Here is a 20,816-nt window from a genome sequence, read left to right on the forward strand (position 1 = left end):
TGTCGAGTGGTTTCTTTTGTTTTCATGGTAAATAGACACCTGACACAGAGAAGGTCAAACAAACTGTGGTGACTGAGGGAATGGCTGCTTATTTGCTTTGACAATGATAATCTCACACGTGGAAATGTCCCAGAAATCTTCTTTTATTACAAGAACAATACCAGTTAAATTGCTTTGTAAAACTGGACACTTTTGCGTTTTGGTTGTCGCAGCTAACAGTCTGAATTCAATATTTGATATTTTAGTGTCAAATGTAATTCTAAAAAAGTTGGGTCATGGTAAAATGTAATTCAAAACAGAATGCAATGATTTGCAAATGAACCGTGTTTACTAACAACAGTTTTATGAAGTGGAGTAGCAATATCCTTTATACATTAATGTGTTGAGCCTCACCTAACCCTAGCAATTAAACTGTCTACCTGTAGAGTGTTCGGATCAGGTGTTTTTGGAGCATCCCACATCCTTTTGTCGCTCCTGTCCCAACTTGTTTGAAACATGTTGCCGCCTTCTGAATAAGCAGATATTTTGTCTTTGTACAGTTTTCAATTATAGTATACGTCAAAAAAAAGATTTAGCAAATTATCATGTTCAGGTTTAATTATGTTTAACACAGCGTCCCAACTCTTTTTGGAATCGGGGCTGTACACTGGCAACATGTCTATAGTATTGTCAATGTTGCTCAGTTAGTTGGGTCCAACAGATGATGGACAGGGACGGTTGATCGTCCAGCAAAGAGAAGCCTGAAGGAAAAGAGAGGAAAGGAGAAGCAAACTGGGTAAACAGAGAGGGAGATGAAAAAAGAGAAAATAGTGATATAATGTGTAAATAAATATTTGCTTGGAAAAGCTCCCAAATGAAGATATTTTAACTGAAAAATGTTAAACTATTGTAGCCCATGAGTAAAGCATAAATGAGTTGTGGGGGGTTGTACCCTTGCGAGACCAGAAATTTCTGTCATGGCCAACTGTCTTTCACAGGCAGGCGTCCCACCCTCCCCTGAGGCTACACATGACCCTGCACTCTCTTCTCAATCTGCAAGTCACTGACAACAATGCCAGTAGGAATGCAGTCTTTTCTAAGGAGACAGTCTGCAGTTGTTCATGCCTTCCTAGGCCACCAGAAGGCCATCAGAATCATATTCTTCTTGTGTAAATGTAGCTGAGAGTTGAGATAAGGACAGCAGCGATGTATTCAGCAGGGCAGACAATACAGATTTATGTGGCATGGTGATTAAGTTAATGGGCACTGAGAAGAAGGAGATGGTGGAATGCGGCAGTGAGTCAGACTTGGCCTGGTGGAGTGAAGCTGCAGCCAACTGCACAACCAACACACGATCGCCAAGGCCACCTTAGTCAATGTCAAGCTTTCATCGAGCACAACATCCTTTCACATTGCGCTGTCTGAAACTTTGCAGGAGTTTTGTACTTTTACAGCGCCGAGAGTTTATCAAGTTGAATGATTCTGTAAACAAAGGTTTCCTGCTCAGACCAAATTAAGATCATCTGTGTAATCCACACTCACAATCCTGTTGGGAATCCTCCCCCCTTATTTTTTGTTGTGTCATGGCTCTGCAATTGTGCCAACAGTTTGTCAGATAAAGGGTTGGAGGGTGCAACAAAGTAAACTAGGAGAAAAGTTTACATAATGGTGTGTAACATTTTCAGTGATGCAGGCCATGTCACTCTCTTTGGAGCATTTATCAGTGATTCTCTCTGTACTTTGCCCAGTGAGGAAACCCATGACACCACTTCAAAATGAAGATAAAAACGGTCTTTTAGCTCCAAAGTACAGCCATGTCAGAGAATTCATAGATTGTAAGAAAAAATTGGAGCATCTGTGAGATCAGCTCCGATTTGTTATTCTGAAGCTTTCAGTTCATCGACTTTGACATTTTATTGTATTTATTTATTTGTTTGTTTTTATATTTTTTTATTAGACAAGTGAGAGACATGATAGGAGTGACACTAAGTGTGACATAAAAAAAGACAGTGTAAAGTTGGACACAGTAAGACAAGACATACCGAGACAGTTGAACAAACAAGTAAAAACAAATGGATACACTGTGTTGTATTGATGTTGAGGGCATTTTGTGTGTGTGTGTGTGTGTGTGTGTGTGTGTGTGTGTGTGTGTGTAGGAAGTAACTCGGACGGCTGAATGGGAAAGTGCAAGAAAAATAGGTTTGAAGTTCCCTCTCTGCTGTTTCTGTGAGATTTAATATTAAAAACAAGACTCCAACTGAATGTTGGTGTCACTCTGTGTTTTCTAGAGTTGTGTAACATTTTGGGAATTTTTTTGTTTTTGTTTGTTTTTCAAGCTACAGCCTACAGCCAGTTAGCTCAGCTTAGCATTAAGAACAGGGAGAACCACCAGGCAGCTCAAAAGCTGATTATGTAACACATTATTTTAAGTGTCCTGGGCTGTGGTAACAACGGACAAAGTTACTGGCAAAGTAGTGAAGTCAGACACATCTACCTCATCTAACTGCTTCAGTGAGCAGCTGTTGGCTGATATGTTAGTTACAACTGTGTAAGACAGTGGCCTTCTGTCAGCTCTCTCTGATGTTGGTTCTTGTGCCCCCTAGTGACCGAAAATAGATGAATACAGCTTTACTCTATTTCCATTCTACAAACACATTCCAGTGTAAAGCACAGCATGGTTTTCAGCTGTAGTGTTTGTAATGTGAAAAAGCTGACAGTGTCAAATGTGTGGGGAAGGTTGAAGTTGCTGCAGTAATCAGAGAGAGTAGTTCAAACAGGAGCACGCCATAAAGATATGGATTGAGTAGTATAACACTTTAGCATGCTGTCTTTATCAGGGTCTTAATGGGATCACATTCAGGCAAAAAGGATGTGTTTTGCTGCCGCCTGGGTATCAAGACAAGTCAAGTAACCTCGCCATAAACAATTAAAATAAAAAAACAAATAATCTTGTAATAATGACAATGAGCATTGTCCATGTCTGCCCCTCACCCATTTCATTTTCCAGGGATTCCTTGTTTCTGGTGATAATAAAGCAGAAAGGGCAGTGAGTCAAAGGTAAGGAGGACAAGAAGAGGCAAAGGTGATCGGTTAAAGTGAGGGAAAGAAGGCAGGGTATGACTTCATTTGTGTGTTTATGGCTGTGTTTGAGAGTGGAAGGAATGCAAAGTCATGGTAAGCAGAGCCCAGGGGTTACTGAACACTGCCGAGGGGGGTGGAATTTTTTCTTCTTTGAGTTTACTTGTGTGTGTGTATCAACATCACAGTGTCCTTCACTTTGGCAGCTAATCCAGGAGAAAGACAGACGTGTGTGTGTCATGGTCAGTGAATTAGACATGACTCTGGATGTTAATAGTAAAATAATATAAATAGTAAAGCATTAAGGAGGAAACAGAAGAGACGAGACCTATCCAGTGTTGGAATGTAACTAAGTTCTTTTAAAACTGCACTCAAGTACAAATTTTAGCTACTTACTCCATTTTATTAAAGTCTATACCTCTTCCACATCTCAGAGGGAAATATAGTGCTTTTTACTTGACTGCATTGGTTTGGCAGCTTTACTAGTTTCATTTCAGATAACGATTTTTTATAGATTCAAGATGTTTATTGTCACCTCGGTTGTACAAGTACACTCGCGTGACAATCTCTTGCTTGGAGACTCCACTACAAGAATGGTAAATAGATAACAACAACAACAACAACAACAACAACAACAAGAATAATAATAATAATAATAATAATACATACATACATCCATACATACCTTCCTCTCCAGTGAAATTCATCAAATCTGGTGATTTTGATTCTGAGTGCTTGTGACAAACTGAATCAGAATCAGAATTGCTTTTATAGGAATTTGCTCTGGTCTGTAGGTGGAAAACAACAAACAATACTCGAAGGACTTAAAAAAACATAATAAAAATATAAAGAGAGTGTGAATATAAATGTTTATATAAATATAAATATAGTGTGACTGGTTTTAATGTAGGTGTAGATTGTCCAGATTTGTCCAGTAGTGCTAATAGTTTGACCTGGATTGTGCAAGGTCGCAGTAGATACTGATACTGCAATGTGCACAACATGAGCGTCTGAAGACTAAAGCTTACATCAATATAAGATGGTCTTATTATATATTTTTTTGTGCAATGACCAAACCCATAAGGAAGCATTTCAGTGCATGTCACAAAAGTCATGCGTCAAGGGCGGACACAGAGACAGACGGGGCAAGAATGCAGTGTAGAGGAATGTTAACACAGAGACAAGGAGTGTGGGGAGGCTGAACGGCTGCATGGTCAGCAGGGGGGCTTTAGCCCAGGCAAGTGCTGGCTTAAATCTATGTGACCCACCTGCAGTTGTGATTTTGATAAAAAGATGTGGACTGTAACAGCAAAATCCACCTCTTGCGAGCATTGTTACACAACACAATGGGATCACAATGTACACTATCTGCAAACAGGCAGCGCATTCGGACAGACTGGTCAGAACAAGACAAAACAGGTAAGAAGCGTTAATACACTCAGGTAGGTTGCAGAAAAATAGTCCTGTAAACAGACGTCGTGTTCAAACATGTCAGGTGGTGGTGATTATAACATGATGTGCTATTTTGCTGGTGGACTGAAGTCGCTTTGTGCAAATAGATAGGGTTTACAAATGGTGACACTGATGTGTAAAGGCAATCAAATTCTACTTTTATTACCGGTTACTATCACACAAAAGTGTGTTGATTTACATCTTCTAGACCTTTTTCTGCTGTGGAGGACTAAAACTGCCAAAATCAGAAATAAATAAATAAATGGCTCAGTAAAAATTTTAATATGCTATTAAAAGCACCAAAAATAATATCCTTTAATTAAAATATAAAAAGTGACATAAATTGATATATATGCCTCTGCTTTTTTTAAATTTTTATTAATCATCTTTTTATTAATCCATCTATTCATTACTTTCTCATTTAACTTTACATTCTATTATACATTTTTAAATTTTTAGATTTTTCTCAAAAAAGTATTTCTGTGTTTGTCTCCCTTCGCCTTCCTACGGAAGAGTATTAGGGCCAGGGATGAGGGGAAAAAAATGAGGGGAGGAAGATTTTTTTTCCATTATGTACTTCAAGAAAAAAGTCGAAATGTCGAGAATAAAGTCGAAAGATAATTTCATGAATAAAGTTGAAATATCGAGAATAAAGTCAACTCTTTGGTCCCTCAAATCCAGTTAGGGGTGTGGCTGACAGCTATGCGAGCTGCCCGAGCATCCGGTCTCTGACATTACTACATCCTTGGAGTGTAACGTTAAAGGTGAGTTTTTTGAAGTGACGCAACAGCATACTTAATTGATATGTGTATCACATCAGTATCGTTAGCTTATAACCAACCTAATGCAAGTCATTAACTAGCCACTAGAGGATATGAGGCTAGCTAGCCTGCAATCTGCAACTGCAATCATGTTACATACTGCAGTAAAGACTTTACATAAAGAGCAATTTATTTTTAAACAAACATGTTTAAGTACCTTTTAGAGACATTTCTTATCAACCTTTTGATGACTTATGAACTGAAATGATAATGCACTTATGACAGAAACATACACAATAAACACATCAATGAAACTATCTCTGAGACAGGCATAAAGGCCTTCAGTGAAGGTGGTTTAAGTGTTAAGTATCTGTTTTAACTTGAAAGCACATTTACTGTGAAAACAACAGAAGAGCTTAAGCTTGAAACATGGCATTGATAAGCAATTTCTAATTCAGAGTTTAAGATTCATTTCAGGAGAAAAAACATCCTCCAAAACTAACTTACAGATACATCTGAAATTCCTTAGTTGGAAACTGATGTGAAATGAAGTGAGCTGGTCTGTCTTTCTATCTGCTGAGTGTTGTGGTCCCATTTCAGTCTTAAGGTTTAGAGGGAGCAGTGAAACAGTGCATGTTTAAATCGTCAACCACACAGAGTCCCTGTGTGGTCCAATAACTAACAACGTGCATCATTAACTGCTTACACCTGTTTAGAGAAGCTATTGTGTTGTAAATAATGATAAATAACAGTATATTTACTGCTTGCTTTAAGGTTTTCCTCTGTGATAAAGGTTTGATATACAGTTTTTTTCCCCTCTGTGTGTAGATATCATAACAAGGTAGTGAACTAATTGGTTATCATAGCTTAAAAATGCTGTCAGATACCATTTCTTCTTTTCTATATTTAAGTCTTATTTTGAAGCATTTAGCTGTTTTGTCACAAGTACTTGAGTTTGGTCATTGTCTCAGATATCTTTAGAACTTCTTAGAATTGTGTTATCTCTCAAAGTTCAACTGTTAAGAATTTAGGTGTTACTTTTGACTCTAGCCTCTCTTTCGATCAGCGCATAAAAGAAATTACCAAGATTGCTTTTTACCACCTGCGCAATATAGCTAAAATTAGGTCCTTCCTGTCCACAGCTGACGCAGAGATCTTGATTCATGCCTTTGTTTCGTCCAGGCTGGATTGCTGCAATGCCTTATTTTCAGGTCTTCCACATGAAAGCACTAAAAGTCTTCAGATGGTTCAAAATGCTGCAGCTTAACACGTCTTAACACGTACAAGAAAATTTGATCATATTACACCAATCCTAGCCTCACTGCACTGGCTCCCAATACATATAAGATCAGACTTTAAGGTGCTGCTGATGACATACAAAACTGTACACGGCCTTGCCCCGTCATACATGTCAGATCTTATTATACCGTATACTCCAGCGCGTGCATTACGCCCTCAAAATTCAGGGCTCCTGATGGTTCCCAGGGTGAAGAAGAAATCAGCTGGCTGCAGGGCTTTCTCCTATCAGGCCCCCTTCCTCTGGAATAACCTCCCAGCTGATATCAGACAGTCTGGCTCTATTGACGCCTTTAAATCTAAACTCATTTTTTTGACTTAGCCTTTAATTAGTCCTTGACATAGATTGCTAGCTTCCTCAGTGGGTCGGTCTCAGTCTCAGTGAGTGAACTATAGTATTAGACTCCACATGTTCCTGCCGACGAGTAATAATTTGCTTTCTGATTAACATTGCATTTTTCTAACTTTGTTTTGCTTTCTGTTCCCACAAGCTGCAAGCTGTGTCACTTTCACTCTCTATAGCTTCCTCCTCCTCTTTCTCCTCCTCCTCCTCCTACTTGACACAACTTTCAGAAGTGTGTTCATTTTGCTCTGTTATTTTACATAGTTCTGATCTACAGCAAGTGTTGATGAAGCACTAACACCTCAAAAACAGCTTTTTGTGGAGTTGTAGCTACCATGCCCTATTCACATTTACTAGAAGTAGCACCCTGACGTATTGTTTGTGTTGCTGTTTTGTTTGTTTACCTTGTATAAGCAACATTTCCCATTGATGAACCTCTGCAGTTATTGGCTTCAAAGCCTGCTGTCGTTTCTGATACTTAATGTGTACTGAGCTTTGGCTCTTGTCTCTGTCTCATGTGTCAAGTTATTAATAGAGCAGCAATTAGGTTAAACACAGCTTTATGTCTTCTGTAGTTACCAATTAATAAAACTCCACTGTGAAAAAATAAGCCAGTGTGATGCGACAAAAGTTTTTGGTGTATTTACCATGTCATTGCAGAAAACGAATCATATTGAGCTGATTAAATATAGTTTAAAATGTTTTACTTTAAATGATGGCAACTATTTTATCAATCTATACATACAATTTATCTATCTATACATACAACTATATGTCAAACAATATACTCTACATCTGTCTACACATAAATTGATACATAAATCGATACATTAATCTACACATACAACATACATCAATCTATACATCTATCTAAACATCTATCTGAACATCTATCTATACATAAATCGATACATCAATCTACACATACAACTATACATACATCAATCTATACATCTATCTGAACATCTATCTGAACATCTATCTATACATAAATCGATACATTAATCTACACATACAACTATACATACATCAATCTATACATCTATATAAACATCTATCTGAACATCTATCTATACATAAATCGATACATCAATCTACACATACAACTATACATACAGTACATCAATCTATACATCTATCTAAACATCTATCTGAACATTGATTTATACATAAATCGAAACATCAATCTACACATACAACTATACATACATCAATCTAAACATTTATCTAAACATCTATCTGAACATCTATCGATACATTAATCTACACATACAACTATACATACAACTATACATACATCAATCTATACATCTATCTAAACATCTATCTGAACATCTATCTATACATAAATCGATACATCAATCTACACATACAACTATACATACAACTATACATACATCAATCTAAACATTCATCTAAACATCTATCTGAACATCTATCTATACATAAATCGATACATCAATCTATACATACAACTATACATACATCAATCTAAACATTTATCTAAACATCTGTCTGAACATCTATCTATACATAAATCGATACACCAATCTATACATACATTAATCTATACATTTATCTAAACATCTATCTGAACATCTATCTATACATCCATGGACCAAAATGCATGACATCCCAGAAGACCACAGGGAGGAGAGGAGGGCAGCTGATGCTGTACCCTGTATGGACTTGGTGGAGGATCAAGCTGCTCCATCACCGTGTGATGCTCCACATCCTCTGATTGGCTGGACTCTGTGTGAGTCCTGCAGAGGAGGACAGAGATGTGACTGCTGTTTCTAGAACATGCAACCAGGAGGCGGGGCTTACATTGTACTCCTGTGGCAGGTGATACATGTCACTCACATGCACGGTGTGTCTGTGTGTGCGGCGGCTGCACCACGGCTGTCCACTGATGTGCGCTGTGACAGGACTGGGACTGTCTGAGGGGGACATGGCTCCTCCACAGCTCTCTGCGGTCGAGGCCTCCATCACAGCTGCCCGTGAGGTGGATGCCACTGGTGACACACACGGCCTCTTAGACGCTGCTACACCAACAAACAGAAACACAGATCAGTCTTCTAAAACTTTAAAAACACTTTAAAATAAGATACCTCTTCTTACTGTGACTATGTTGTTCTTTAAGGTCACTTTGTTTATTCAGTCATGAAAACAAAGAGAGTTTGTTTATTTGTTTAGGCATAAAAAAAAAAAAAACAGTCAATCAAGATCTTTCTCTTCTGATTAAAAATAGTGCCCCTTTAAAGATCCTGTACCAGGAACCATTGTACCTCAGTGTTATTGTTCACAGTGGGGAAGTTGTTTCGCGCCATAAAAATTACATCTAATAAAATGTACAATTGTTCATCTGTAATGATCCTGAACTTTGTATTCATGTAAATGTTCAATGGCGCTCCAAAGTGTTGAACTACTTGAACTAAATACCTTGAAATACATTTCCTTGTTTGAAAAATTTATGTAGTTTAACAATCAAACGTCTTCTAGTTTTCATCGCATTTCACATGACAGTCCTCACCTTTAGGAGCTTTTCTGCGACACAATACCAAACACGTCTCTACACTTTCCCTCTGACATCAGCCAATAAAGACTGTTTGCAGTGACTCTTGTCCAGTGATGTATGTGGTGATGTAAACATGTACGAGTTGTGTGTGAGCAGTCTGTACTTACATAGTTTTGGCTGACAGACCAGCCGGGGTGTCTCTGGGCGTGGAGCTCTCTCTCTCTTTTGGCCTGTTAGTGGTATATGGCCTGCTCCTCCGCTGACAGTGACTTCCACTGTGGACAGACAGACAACACACAGTTTGTCAGCACACACTTAATAAATAACCTTGTCTGTGCTGCACTGCATATTTGATACATTTTGATCAAGTGTCCACAGCAAACTTAATTTGAGTTGGAGGTGCTTGGCTGAGGAGCAGCAGGGACAGCAGGAGGAGGGAAAACTCCAGCTGGAAGAGTGAACAACAGCTCCACATTCCTACACAGATGACAAGTCAGATGCACACATGACTAGACAGTAGAAAGACTCTGTGTGTGTGTGTGTGTGTGTGTGTTACTTACATCATTCCAACACACTGCAGGTTGTGGTCGTAGCCTCCAGGGAGCCTCACCACTGGAACATTGTTGTACTGGAGAGACAAACACACACAGAACAGGCTGTTAGATGAGTTGCGATGGTGTCATGTGTCCACCAGGTGTCAGGATTTCCCCTCACAATAAATCTACAGCATTCAGCTATGACATGTCTGCATGTTTCTGCTGAGGGACTGTGGAGGATTGAAAGTGGACGCAGTACACAGGCCACTGATGCGGCAGGAACTGTGGAGAGAGAGAGAGAGAGAGAGAGAGAGAGAGAGAGACATTTAATAAACCCATGACACCCTTCTTCCATATATGAAGACACAGAAGAATACAGGCATTACATTCAGGAAAACAAAGTCATCTCACAATAAAATGAACATTTTTCCTGCCTTCTTTTGCCACAAAGCACCGACCATTGACAAATAATGTATCAATACAGACACTGATCTACTTCTAATGACATCTTTGCCTAACATATACTTAGTATCTCACCTGTGCCTGGATATAAGCGTCTTGCAGACATCCGCCACATCCTCAGATCGGACTGTGTGCAGGCACAGGCTCAGGCTGGGTGTTCAGTTCCAGCACAGCAGGGTCGGGAGGAGGAGGTGAAGGGATGGGTTGGTTGTCCAGTAAGTCAATAATGGCATCCTGGAGAATGGAGGACATCTCCTCCCAACCCATCCCTGACTAAACACGGTCAGCATCTGGGTTCATCTGCTCCATCTCGGCAGCAGGGATGATTGTCAGTGGAGTTTCTGGTCACACACATTGTAAAGAAGCTGCTTTTGAGACACTTGTACCAGGACTAACATATATTATATTCACTTAGGGATATATTGTACTTCACTGCATTTATAAGTCAGCAGATAAAGACAAAATATATGACTGGTTAAGAAAAAAAGTGACAATATGTTACAGATTCAACTGCTCAACATACAGGACAGGACACTGATCAAATGATGAATCATCACTAACTGACAAAGCACCACCTACAGGACTCACATCTGACACACACACTTACTTTGGGTAGTCTTTGGTGATAAATGGATGAGTGGGGACTTCACGGGGAGTGATCCTCTCATCTTCATCCATCTTCAGCATGGCCTTCAAACATCCCTAATCCTCCTCAACACAGGGGCAACATGAACAGAAGGTCTTCCTCATCCAGGAGAAGACGCGCCTGAAGCGATTCTTCTTCTTCTGATGCTTCTTCTTTGCCCCCATGTTTTCTGAAAGTCAAACGACATTAAAGACCTCAGTCGTACTCCAAAGTGCACAACAGTTCAGACACAAGTGGAGGTGACTGTTACTTACCACATGAGCCTGAGTCCTCACATATTGAGGACTTCATGCTACTTTCAGTGTTGATCACTGAGGACCCTGACGTCTCATTCAGCCCAGACTGAAGACTGAAAACACCACAAAAAGTTAGTTAGTGCTATTTCTGTTATTGTCATCACATCTTAAACCTGCAACAAGGAACCAAAACCTCCTGTAGTAAAGATCTTGATCTAGCTATTGTGTGGATTTGATGTGGAAGTGAGTGAAAGACAAAGGCAACAGGTTCTGAAACTATTTTTCATCATCTCACCTGACTGCACTCTCCTGGTCTTCCAGCAGCATGTGCTGGGCTGTCGCAGGCCGAACCAGGATCACGGCTGATGACAGAAATGTGGGAGATGGAGTGCAGTCGTCTGGTCGGACGTTAATGACGTCATCATCCGTCACAGGAGGGGCAGGTGGCTCACAGTCAAAGTCCTCACTCGAGGAAGAGAAGGCTGAACTTCCTGAGATCTTGACAATGTAAGTCCTGCCACTGAACATGAAAACACACACACAGAATTATCTTGTTATTGTCATGACATCTTTAAGAATCATGTCTCTGCTATTATTTCTGGCAATCTGAACTATTTTCTCATGTGAGATATGGGTGTCGTGACCAGAGGAAGACATCTCACCTGACTTTGCTCCCCTGACCTTCCGGCAGCAGCGTGTTCTCGAGTGTCGCAGGCCGAACCAGGATCACACCTGGAGATGAGGTGCAGTCGTCTGGTTGGACGTCGATGCTTTCATCATCCTTCAGAGGAGTGGAAGCAGGCTCACCGAGTGCACTCTCCAGATCTTCCATCGGCCGTGTGTCCTCAGCTGCTGCAGGACGAACCCAAGTAGAATAGAAGAATAGAATATAATATTCTTTATTGTCACTGTACACATGTACGATGAAATTGTGCTCGGCTTCCTCTTCAGGTCAATAGAAACAAATAGTGCAAAGTAAGAAAGGTAAACTAGACCAAATAAAATATATAATAAAAATATAAAAACAGAATAAAAATATATAAATATATGCTGTATACAGTAAAGACAGAGGTAGCAGCTTTAACAGTGTAATTGTGCAAAACAGTGGTTGTGCAAGATAGTGCAAGTATGTCACCTGCTGCTGCAGTTTCTGTGGCTGGGATTCTTCATTGTAGGGGGTGGATGGAGGTCACAGCTCTGGGGTAGAAGCTGTTTCTCAGTCTGTTGGTGGTGGATTTTATTGTCCTGAACCGTCGGCCTGAAGGCAGCCGTTCGAATAGGGAGTGTCCGGGGTGTGTACAGTCCTTACAGATGCTGTTGGCTTTTTTCGTCAGCCTGGCAGCATAAACAGTGTCCAGTGTAGGAAGCTCCGTCCCAATGATGCGCTGGGCTGCTTTAACCACACGGTGCAGGTCTTTGCGTTCGGCAGCCATGCAGCTGGGATACCACACTGTTGCGCAGTTGGTCAGGACGCTCTTGATGGTACTCCTGTAAAAGTTGACTAACAGTTTCTGGGGGAGCTGGGCCTGTTTCAGCTTCCTGAGGAAAAACAGTCTCTGTTGGGCCTTTTTGACAAGCTGTGAGGTGTTAGAGGTCCATGTCAGCTGCCTCGACACGGTGACTCCAAGGAACTTGAGGTCGTCGACACATTCCACCTCATTACCGTGTATGTGGAGGGTGAGGTGGTCACTTCCTTTAGTTCTCCTGAAGTCAATAATCAGCTCCTTTGTCTTGGAGGTGTTAAGGACCAGGTTGCTGTCCTCACACTACCTCGCAAGACGGTTCAGCTCAAGCCTGTATGCTGTCTCCTCATTGTCGTCAGCAAATTTTATGATGGAGTTGGAGGTGTAGATTGGGGTGCAGTCATGTGTGAGTAAGAGTGGACGGTGGCGCTGTCGTAGTAAGAGCGGGGCGTCTTTTACTCAGGACTGCCGTCTTTGGTCTCATCATCTTCTTAAGGTTCATCTGGGACTTCTCTGTCTTGCGTGGAGGGGATGCTGCTGCCAAAGCCCCATTGCTACAAAAAGACACACTCACTGTTACACTGATGTCCCAGAAACACGACAGGACACTGATCAAATGATGAATCATCACTAACTAACGAAGCACCACCTACAGGACTCACATCTCACACACACACTTACTTTGGGTAGTCTTTGGTGATAAATGGATGAGTGGGGACTTCACGGAGTGATCCTCTCATCCTCATCCATCTTCAGCATGGCCTTCAAACATCCCTAATCCTCCTCAACACAGGGGCAACATGAACAGAAGGTCTTCCTCATCCAGGACAAGACGCGCCTGAAGTGATTCTTCTTCTTCTGATGCTTCTTCTTTGCCCCCATGTTTTCTGAAAGTCAAAGGACATTAAAGACCTCAGTCATACTCCAAAGTGCACAACAGTTCAGACACAAGTGTAGGTGACTGTTACTTACCACATGAGCCTGAGTCCTCACATATTGAGGACTTCATGCTACTTTCAGTGTTGGTCACTGAGGACCCTGACGTCTCGTTCAGGCCAGACTGAAGACTGAAAACACCACAAAAGTTAGTTAGTGTTATTCCTGTTATTGTCATCACATCTTAAAGCTGCAACAAGGAACCAAAACCTCCTGTAGTAAAGATCTTGATCTAGCTATCGTGTGGATTTGATGTGAAAGTGAGTGAAAGACAAAGGCAACAGGTTCTGATACTATTTTTCATCATCTCACCTGACTGCACTCTCCTGGTCTTCCAGCAGCATGCGCTGGGCTGTCGCAGGCTGAACCAGGATCACGCCTGATGGTAGAAATGTGGGAGATGGAGTGCAGTCGTCTGGTCGGACGTTAATGACATCATCATCCGTCAGAGGAGGGGCAGGTGGCTCACCGAGTGCACTCTTCAGATTTCCCATCGCCTTCCATCGAACCAAAGTATGAGTGGACGGTGGCGATGTTGTGGAGGGAGCGACGCGTCTTCTACCCCTGACTGCCGTCTTTGGTCTCATCATCTTTTTGTTCTTTTTGTCTGTCTTACGTGGAGGGGATGCTGCTGCCAAAGCCCCATTGCTACAAAAAGACACACTCACTGTTACATTGATGTCCCAGAAACACGACAGGACACTGATCAAATGATAAAACATCACTAACTGACAAAGCACCACCTACAGGACTCACATCTCACACACACACTTACTTTGGGTAGTCTTTGGTGATAAATGGATGAGTGAGGACTTCACGGGGAGTGATCCTCTCATCTGCATCCACCTTCAGCATGGCCTTCAGGAGCTCGATGCACTGCTCTCGCTCTGCGGCCTCAGCTACATTATTTTTCTCGAGACGCATCTAGTTGAGGAAACAACGGTCAAATCCACCATCATGAAAAGACAATCAATCATAGTGACAATGAAAGTTACTTCACACTTACTTCTTTGAGATCGTCCAGAGACTGGAGCTGGTCCTTGTTGGCACAGCTGAGATTACTTCTGAAATACTCAAAAGATGTCTGAAAGAAGGTTCAAAGCATTTGTATCAATGTTCTTCAAAATCAGTCTGAATGAAAGAATGAAGGTCAGAGAAGGTTCACTGTTGTACCTTGAGCTCCCAGCTGTTGGACTCAGTCCGGTTAAAGTACTTATTTGTCCTTAGACCAGCACTGAGAAGACGGTCCTCTGGCTGACCCAGGAGAGCAATGATGCTCTGCAGCTGGAGATTAAAAATAGCATTACATCAAAATATGCAAGAGGAAGCAAAGTATTGTTCTCAGGAGGGCAAAGTAATGAATCGCCATATCTCTTCGCCAGTTCTCGTCGGTTGGTTCGGTTCAAGCACGAGAAGTGAGATTGGCCAATCAGAGGCAAAGTAGGGCAGGTTATCCTTTCACAACATGCTAATGCTAACACCTCCCATCATAGCTAAGGTACAAAGTTCTTTGAACCACTAAACATCAGATAACTTCCTTCTGTTATGCTCAAAGTAAATTTAGAGCATTTTTTTCATCTGTTTGAACAAAACACCAAGATGGTTTCTCATTCCCTTTTTTCTTTAAATTTCCTTTAAATTCCAGCTTTAGATTTCTCATCATACATGTGGGATGTACACTGAGCACTAATTAGAGCTAAACCACAAGCACGAGTGAAGACACACAAGTATGAGTAACTGACAGACTGTCTGAATATAGTAGGTGACTTACCATTTCATACTCAGTCCATTCATTGAACGGTAGTTTGCCGCAGATCATTAGGAACAACAGACAGCCCAGGGACCACATGTCAATGGCCTCAGAAAATGGACAGCCCAACATGATTTCTGGAGACCTGAATGTGGAGGAGAAACATTACACAAGATGTTTACACTGTCACACTGATTTTGGAAAGTGAGCAATAAATGGTACTACTAACTCACTCCAGTGTAATAATAAAAATAATGAACCCTACCTAAAAGCCAGTGGTTGCAGGAGTGCGCCTTGCTTGGCTTCTGATGTGGAAATGGCACAACCAAAGTCGATCAGCTTGACTCTGAAGGGTCGTGTTTTGTGATTCTCCAACATTATGTTGTGGAGGTGCACGTCACCGTGGATCACCCCAATCCCCTTCAGCGCCTCAAATGCTGTAGCCACCTGAAAGTACAAGGTCAGTAAGAATGTACCAAAGCCTAAAACTTACAGAGTGCTCAGTGCTTTGCTTTCCATCTGATGGTGCTGCTGGAGTTCATACCTGCTGGATGATGGTTCTGATGTCACTCAGAAGCATAGGCGCTAAACTTGTTTCTTCAAAATAGTCGCCTAGGCTGATATCCAGCACCTCAAGCACGATTGCCTTTCCATGTTTGGTTTGAAGGCAATCGATGAACTTGACGATGTTATGTTGGTCAAGTTTGAGGCGCTTGAACCGTCTCAGCATGGAAACCTGGAGACACACGGCAAGTTTGACATGATTTGTTTTTTACAGTCAGTTAATGTGTTAACGTGTGAAGTCTTCATAATGTGGTGCTTAAAACTAAAAGTGTACAGATAATAGCTATATCTTTACATATTGATGTTTGTAGATAGCTTGAAGTAGCTTAAAGTAAAAGGAATTGCTTGTTTGCATGAGGCACTTACTGCACCTCTGACTATACAATATCTTTTACAACACTGAACATAAATATCAACACCTCCCACCTCATTGATGGTGTCCTCGTCGAAGAATTTAGGAATCTTCACAGCCACAGTCTGCTTGATGTCCTTTTTCCAACATTTCAAAACTTTTCCGAAGCAGCCCTCTCCCAGAACCTCCAGGACCTCATATCCGCTGGGGAGCTGGACGGGTTTCATCTGGGAAGATGAGGTGGACTCCTTGGATACATCGGAGCCCATTTTGTCTCTCAGAATACTGAAACAAAACAGGTGAAAACAAGAAAAAGGAGAAGTTACTTTCATTCCCTTTGAAGGACCATAACAATATTTCAGATATTGAGTATATTTTTTTTGCTACCATCCAACGGTTTCTACCCCGTCAATGATTAGATGACACAAAACATGTTAAACCATCGCTTAAGGTCTTTACAAAGACAACCATGTATTTATTCCATATTCCACATTTCAGTGATCATCTGATTGTCTGAGGTCTGAGCAAAATCAGGGCAATTTCCACTAAATGTTACTGATTTCTACAGGTATGGTAAAACCAGAATCCTCTGAGGAGGGTAATGCAGTGATAAATGTCCCAATTCAAAACACAAAAAACAATGTCTAAACTAGACCAGGGTCTTCAGAGGCAGAAAGGGAATGATACCGAATATGTTAAAGCCAATTGGGAAAAAGAACTAGACACAGAAATATTACAGGAGGCTTTGACAATATAATAATAATAATAATAATAATAATAATAATAATAATAAGCATTGGAGAGACAGAGATAAGTCTGATTAGGGTATTCATCGATGCATTTAAAGGTCAAACAAACAGAGAACTTATCACTACAAAATCCTGCAGTAACAAATCCAAATTGCTGGAGAATGTGTGGTAACATGTCTGCAGGTCACTATCACATTTTTTGGAAGTGTCCTAATATCTCTGCCTACTGGACAGATGTAGTAACAGAGATCAGATCTATAAGCGGCTCAGATCTTGATTTTAATGTTTCATTATACCCACAATGACCCTTGTCATTTGTTTGTTGTAATACAAAAACAAAAAACACCATTAAAATAAAGTTTAAAAGCAGAAATATTACAGGAATGGCGTTCAATGTGGGAAACACAGCACTCAACCTCATGCTCCAAGAGGTGTAGACAATTTGTCTGGACAAATTTGATTGACTTCTTCATCTCGCCTCACATTACAAGTAAATGATCTCAGTCACAGCAGCAGTGTTGGACACTGTGCAGACACATCACTCCAACATCTTCTGGAGATGAACATTTTGGAGAAACATGTTCAGCTCTAAAAATATGAAATACCTGTGGACGTTCATGTTTCTACATTAGCCCAGAACAGCCAAACCACACACTGACTCTACAGAGGGACTTTCATGTTTTTAGCGGCCACCATAAGGGAGGGTGAGACGAGGGGTCTTCAGTTGGTTATAATCTGCAACCTCACCACTAGATGGCACTAAATCCAACACACTGGACCTTTAAAACAACACAAAGTGGAGCTTTTGTCCTCCTTTTGAGCCCAGCCGTGACAACAAACTCAGACAAACAAGATGCTCCGATGTGATTCACATTTGATTCAGTGATTGGCAGACATGCCTCTGTCTCCACTTTAAAACCACTGGACTGGTTTATCACTCTGCACTCAGATTCATTACTGGTGACAGCTACTCTACCCATCATTGCACTTTATATGAAAAGATTGGATGGGCACCTTTATCCACGAGACGAGACATGAACTGGTTCACTTTCATTTATAAAGTCTTGAAAGGCAACACGCCATCATACATCAGCACTTTATTAAATTGGTCTCATAATAACTTTTCAACACGTTCAAGTGATTACTTTATGCTCAATGTTCCCCAGATTAACACTGAATTCAGTAAAAATGCTTTCAGTTACTCTGCTGCATCGTCCTGGAATACTTTACAACAGACACTCAAACTCAACACAATCGTTTCCATGGACCAATTTTGAAAAAATGCTTTCCAGCTACTCTGCTTTTGAATGTAACTGTTTTTTGTTGTTGTTGTTTGTCTCATTGTTCCCCTGTGCTCTCGACATCATTGTAAATGAGGGCTTGCCCTCAATTATCCTCTTGTGATTTAAATAAAGGTTAAAATAAAAAAAATGAAACGTAAAATAAATAAATACTTTCTGTAATGACGCTGGTGACGTCTGTGTTTTTTTAAAAGAAAAAGCAGAAACGAACCCCTGAATGTTCTTTAGAGTTTGCACTCAGAGTTCATGTATTAACTTGAATGTGAAGGATTCCTTTTTATATTGAATGAATTCATTTTATTAGTGAAGTTTTGAATTTTTGTAAAGATTCTGTTCAGTATATGATCAAGAGTATTGAACTGTATTCACTTAATAAACTGACAGAATAAATACTCAAAAAGTTCTTTGTTTGTGGTGTTTTTGTTGTAAATACTTTGTTCAAATAAATGTGTCTGTCCACAACAAAAACAACACCTGAGAACCATTTAAAAATGTTGATTTGACAAGACATTATTTACACCCTCGACGTGCAGTTGAGCTCGTGCACACTAACACTTTTATCCCAGCAGCTACAGTGAAGATTTGAGGTTAATACAGCGTGTCAATAACATCTTTTCAGATCACTTTGTCTCGGGGCTTCTGCAGACTTGGATTACACCAGACGAGCTGTACGGAGACGTGATGTTTTACAGCTGGTTTCTGTAGATTATTTATCCCTTCATCTGAACTTTTATGTAACTCACTGTTTTTAATGTTATTAATGTTTACAGTTATGCATAATTAGGGGCGTGGTCTATTTGAGTGACAGGTAGCTAGATACAGTAGGTAGAGGATTTTAATTCAGATCCTCTTTACAAGTTACTTTACAGATGAGGATTTTACATCCAAAACCTGTGATTAGCTCATAAAATATGATGCGGTTTTACAGATTTGAATACCAGTTGATTCATTTATCAGTCTATAATGTAAAGTAAGTAGGCCTATCCTCCAAGAACACAACCATTTGTCCATTGTCCTATTTATATACTGTATATCCGCCAAAACGTTTGTTGTGCACAGAACAGCTGTGCTTAGCTTGATTAAAACTCATGCAGTTAACAACAGGACTTCTCCAAAATAAGCACACAATAATCTGTTCTTCTGGAGGACACTCTTATCTCTTCACAACCTTTTCAATACCAACACATAAAGTACAAGCTCTGAGTGCTGACTGAACACAACAGTGAGAAGTCCTTCAAAAATATGATCGACTGTGAACTTGAACTCTCTCAGACAACATGTCCGGTTACACTTTAAGTTCAGTTTCAACAATTACAGCAGCAAACTGAGCTGCACACAGAGAGACGGGCCTGGTGTGTTCACACCTGCACGAGCTCATCTCCTCACGTTCCATCGTCTCCATGGCGCACGAGACAAAAACCTTGTTTATTTTGGCATTTTTCAAAAAAAGGCTCAGCCGCCATCTTTTCCTCTAAATTTTCGACATTAAATATGTAAAAATGGATGCCCTCAACAATAATAACAGTATTTAAAAATCACTACACAACCCTGGACACATTCCTCACCTGTCGCGGGACTTTCAGAACATTCTTATCATCTAAAGTCATTTTACACAAGAAAACGTCCAGTGTCACCCAAAACTGACTTTTCATGAAAGGCTAGCTAAAATGCTATTAATATCCTATCTGTAAATTCAACAATTTACCATGAGTACATTGTCAACTGAAACCCATTTCTACACGTTTAAGAAGATGAATAAATACATCTGGTGTGATAATTAAAGATGTCCTACCTGCAGAGACTCTGGACAGCAGGTTCTTCGCCACAGGGGGTCCACCAGAAACCACTTCTCCAGCAGTTAAAGGTGGTCCACGCTCTGCGGTAGTTGTCCTCCAGCAAAGTTATCCACAAGGTTTCTTAGAAAAAAAAGTCTTCAGGTGTTCAGGTTTAATCCAAAGGTTTATTTGAGAAGAAGTTTTCCAGGTGGTCAGGTATAATCCAACAGGTTTGATGGAGAATAATCTTCCAGGTGGTCAGGTTTAATCCAACAAGTGTGTTTGTGATGAAGTCTTCCAGTTGATCAGGTTTCCGAGATTCAAACTTTCCAACAGCAGATCCGCAGGTCAACTTGTCAAAGTTTAATGTGCGAACAGAGAAATGGCCGCCGGGCTGCAGCTTTTATAGCTTTGGTCAACGTTCTGTTTCCATGGCCTTCAGTGACGCGCGTGCGTGCGTACGTGTGCGTGATCGAGTGACAGATTCTGTGCAGCAAATTGATTTATTTAGTTTTCTTGTGTAAAATGTCGTAATTCAATAATATGTCATTTAAATGTGTCAATAATGTAACTTCATTCATACCAATAAAGTTTATTTGAATTGATGGATGTGGGATTT

The 20,816-nt window shown here is 40.5% G+C and overlaps 1 protein-coding gene across 8 annotated transcripts; it reads right to left on the bottom strand.

Moving 5' to 3' along the window:
- Positions 1 to 7,596: 7,596 nt before the first annotated feature.
- Positions 7,597 to 20,567, bottom strand: LOC311263673 (homeodomain-interacting protein kinase 1-like). 8 transcript variants are annotated; one of them, XM_084363916.1, is made up of 17 exons: positions 20,215 to 20,567; positions 16,447 to 16,657; positions 16,001 to 16,192; positions 15,722 to 15,903; positions 15,478 to 15,601; positions 14,880 to 14,990; positions 14,713 to 14,790; positions 14,482 to 14,630; positions 14,019 to 14,354; positions 13,743 to 13,837; positions 13,452 to 13,657; positions 10,501 to 10,766; positions 10,142 to 10,245; positions 9,988 to 10,055; positions 9,595 to 9,702; positions 8,773 to 8,954; positions 7,597 to 8,672 (listed from the first exon to the last, which is right to left on the bottom strand). In XM_084363916.1, the coding sequence occupies exons 2-11, from the start codon at positions 16,639 to 16,641 to the stop codon at positions 13,545 to 13,547; spliced, it is 1,575 nt and encodes a 524-aa protein (XP_084220042.1). In that variant the 5' UTR covers positions 16,642 to 16,657; positions 20,215 to 20,567; the 3' UTR covers positions 7,597 to 8,672; positions 8,773 to 8,954; positions 9,595 to 9,702; positions 9,988 to 10,055; positions 10,142 to 10,245; positions 10,501 to 10,766; positions 13,452 to 13,544. The 8 variants fall into 8 exon arrangements, with proteins under 8 accessions (XP_084220042.1, XP_084220038.1, XP_084220043.1 ...); XM_084363912.1 differs by having other exon boundaries at positions 9,595 to 9,904; XM_084363917.1 differs by lacking the exon at positions 10,142 to 10,245.
- Positions 20,568 to 20,816: the final 249 nt, after the last annotated feature.

This window comes from Pagrus pagrus (genome assembly GCF_965226575.1).
Source record: "Pagrus pagrus genome assembly, chromosome: 10".
In the NCBI taxonomy this organism is placed as follows: domain Eukaryota; kingdom Metazoa; phylum Chordata; class Actinopteri; order Spariformes; family Sparidae; genus Pagrus; species Pagrus pagrus.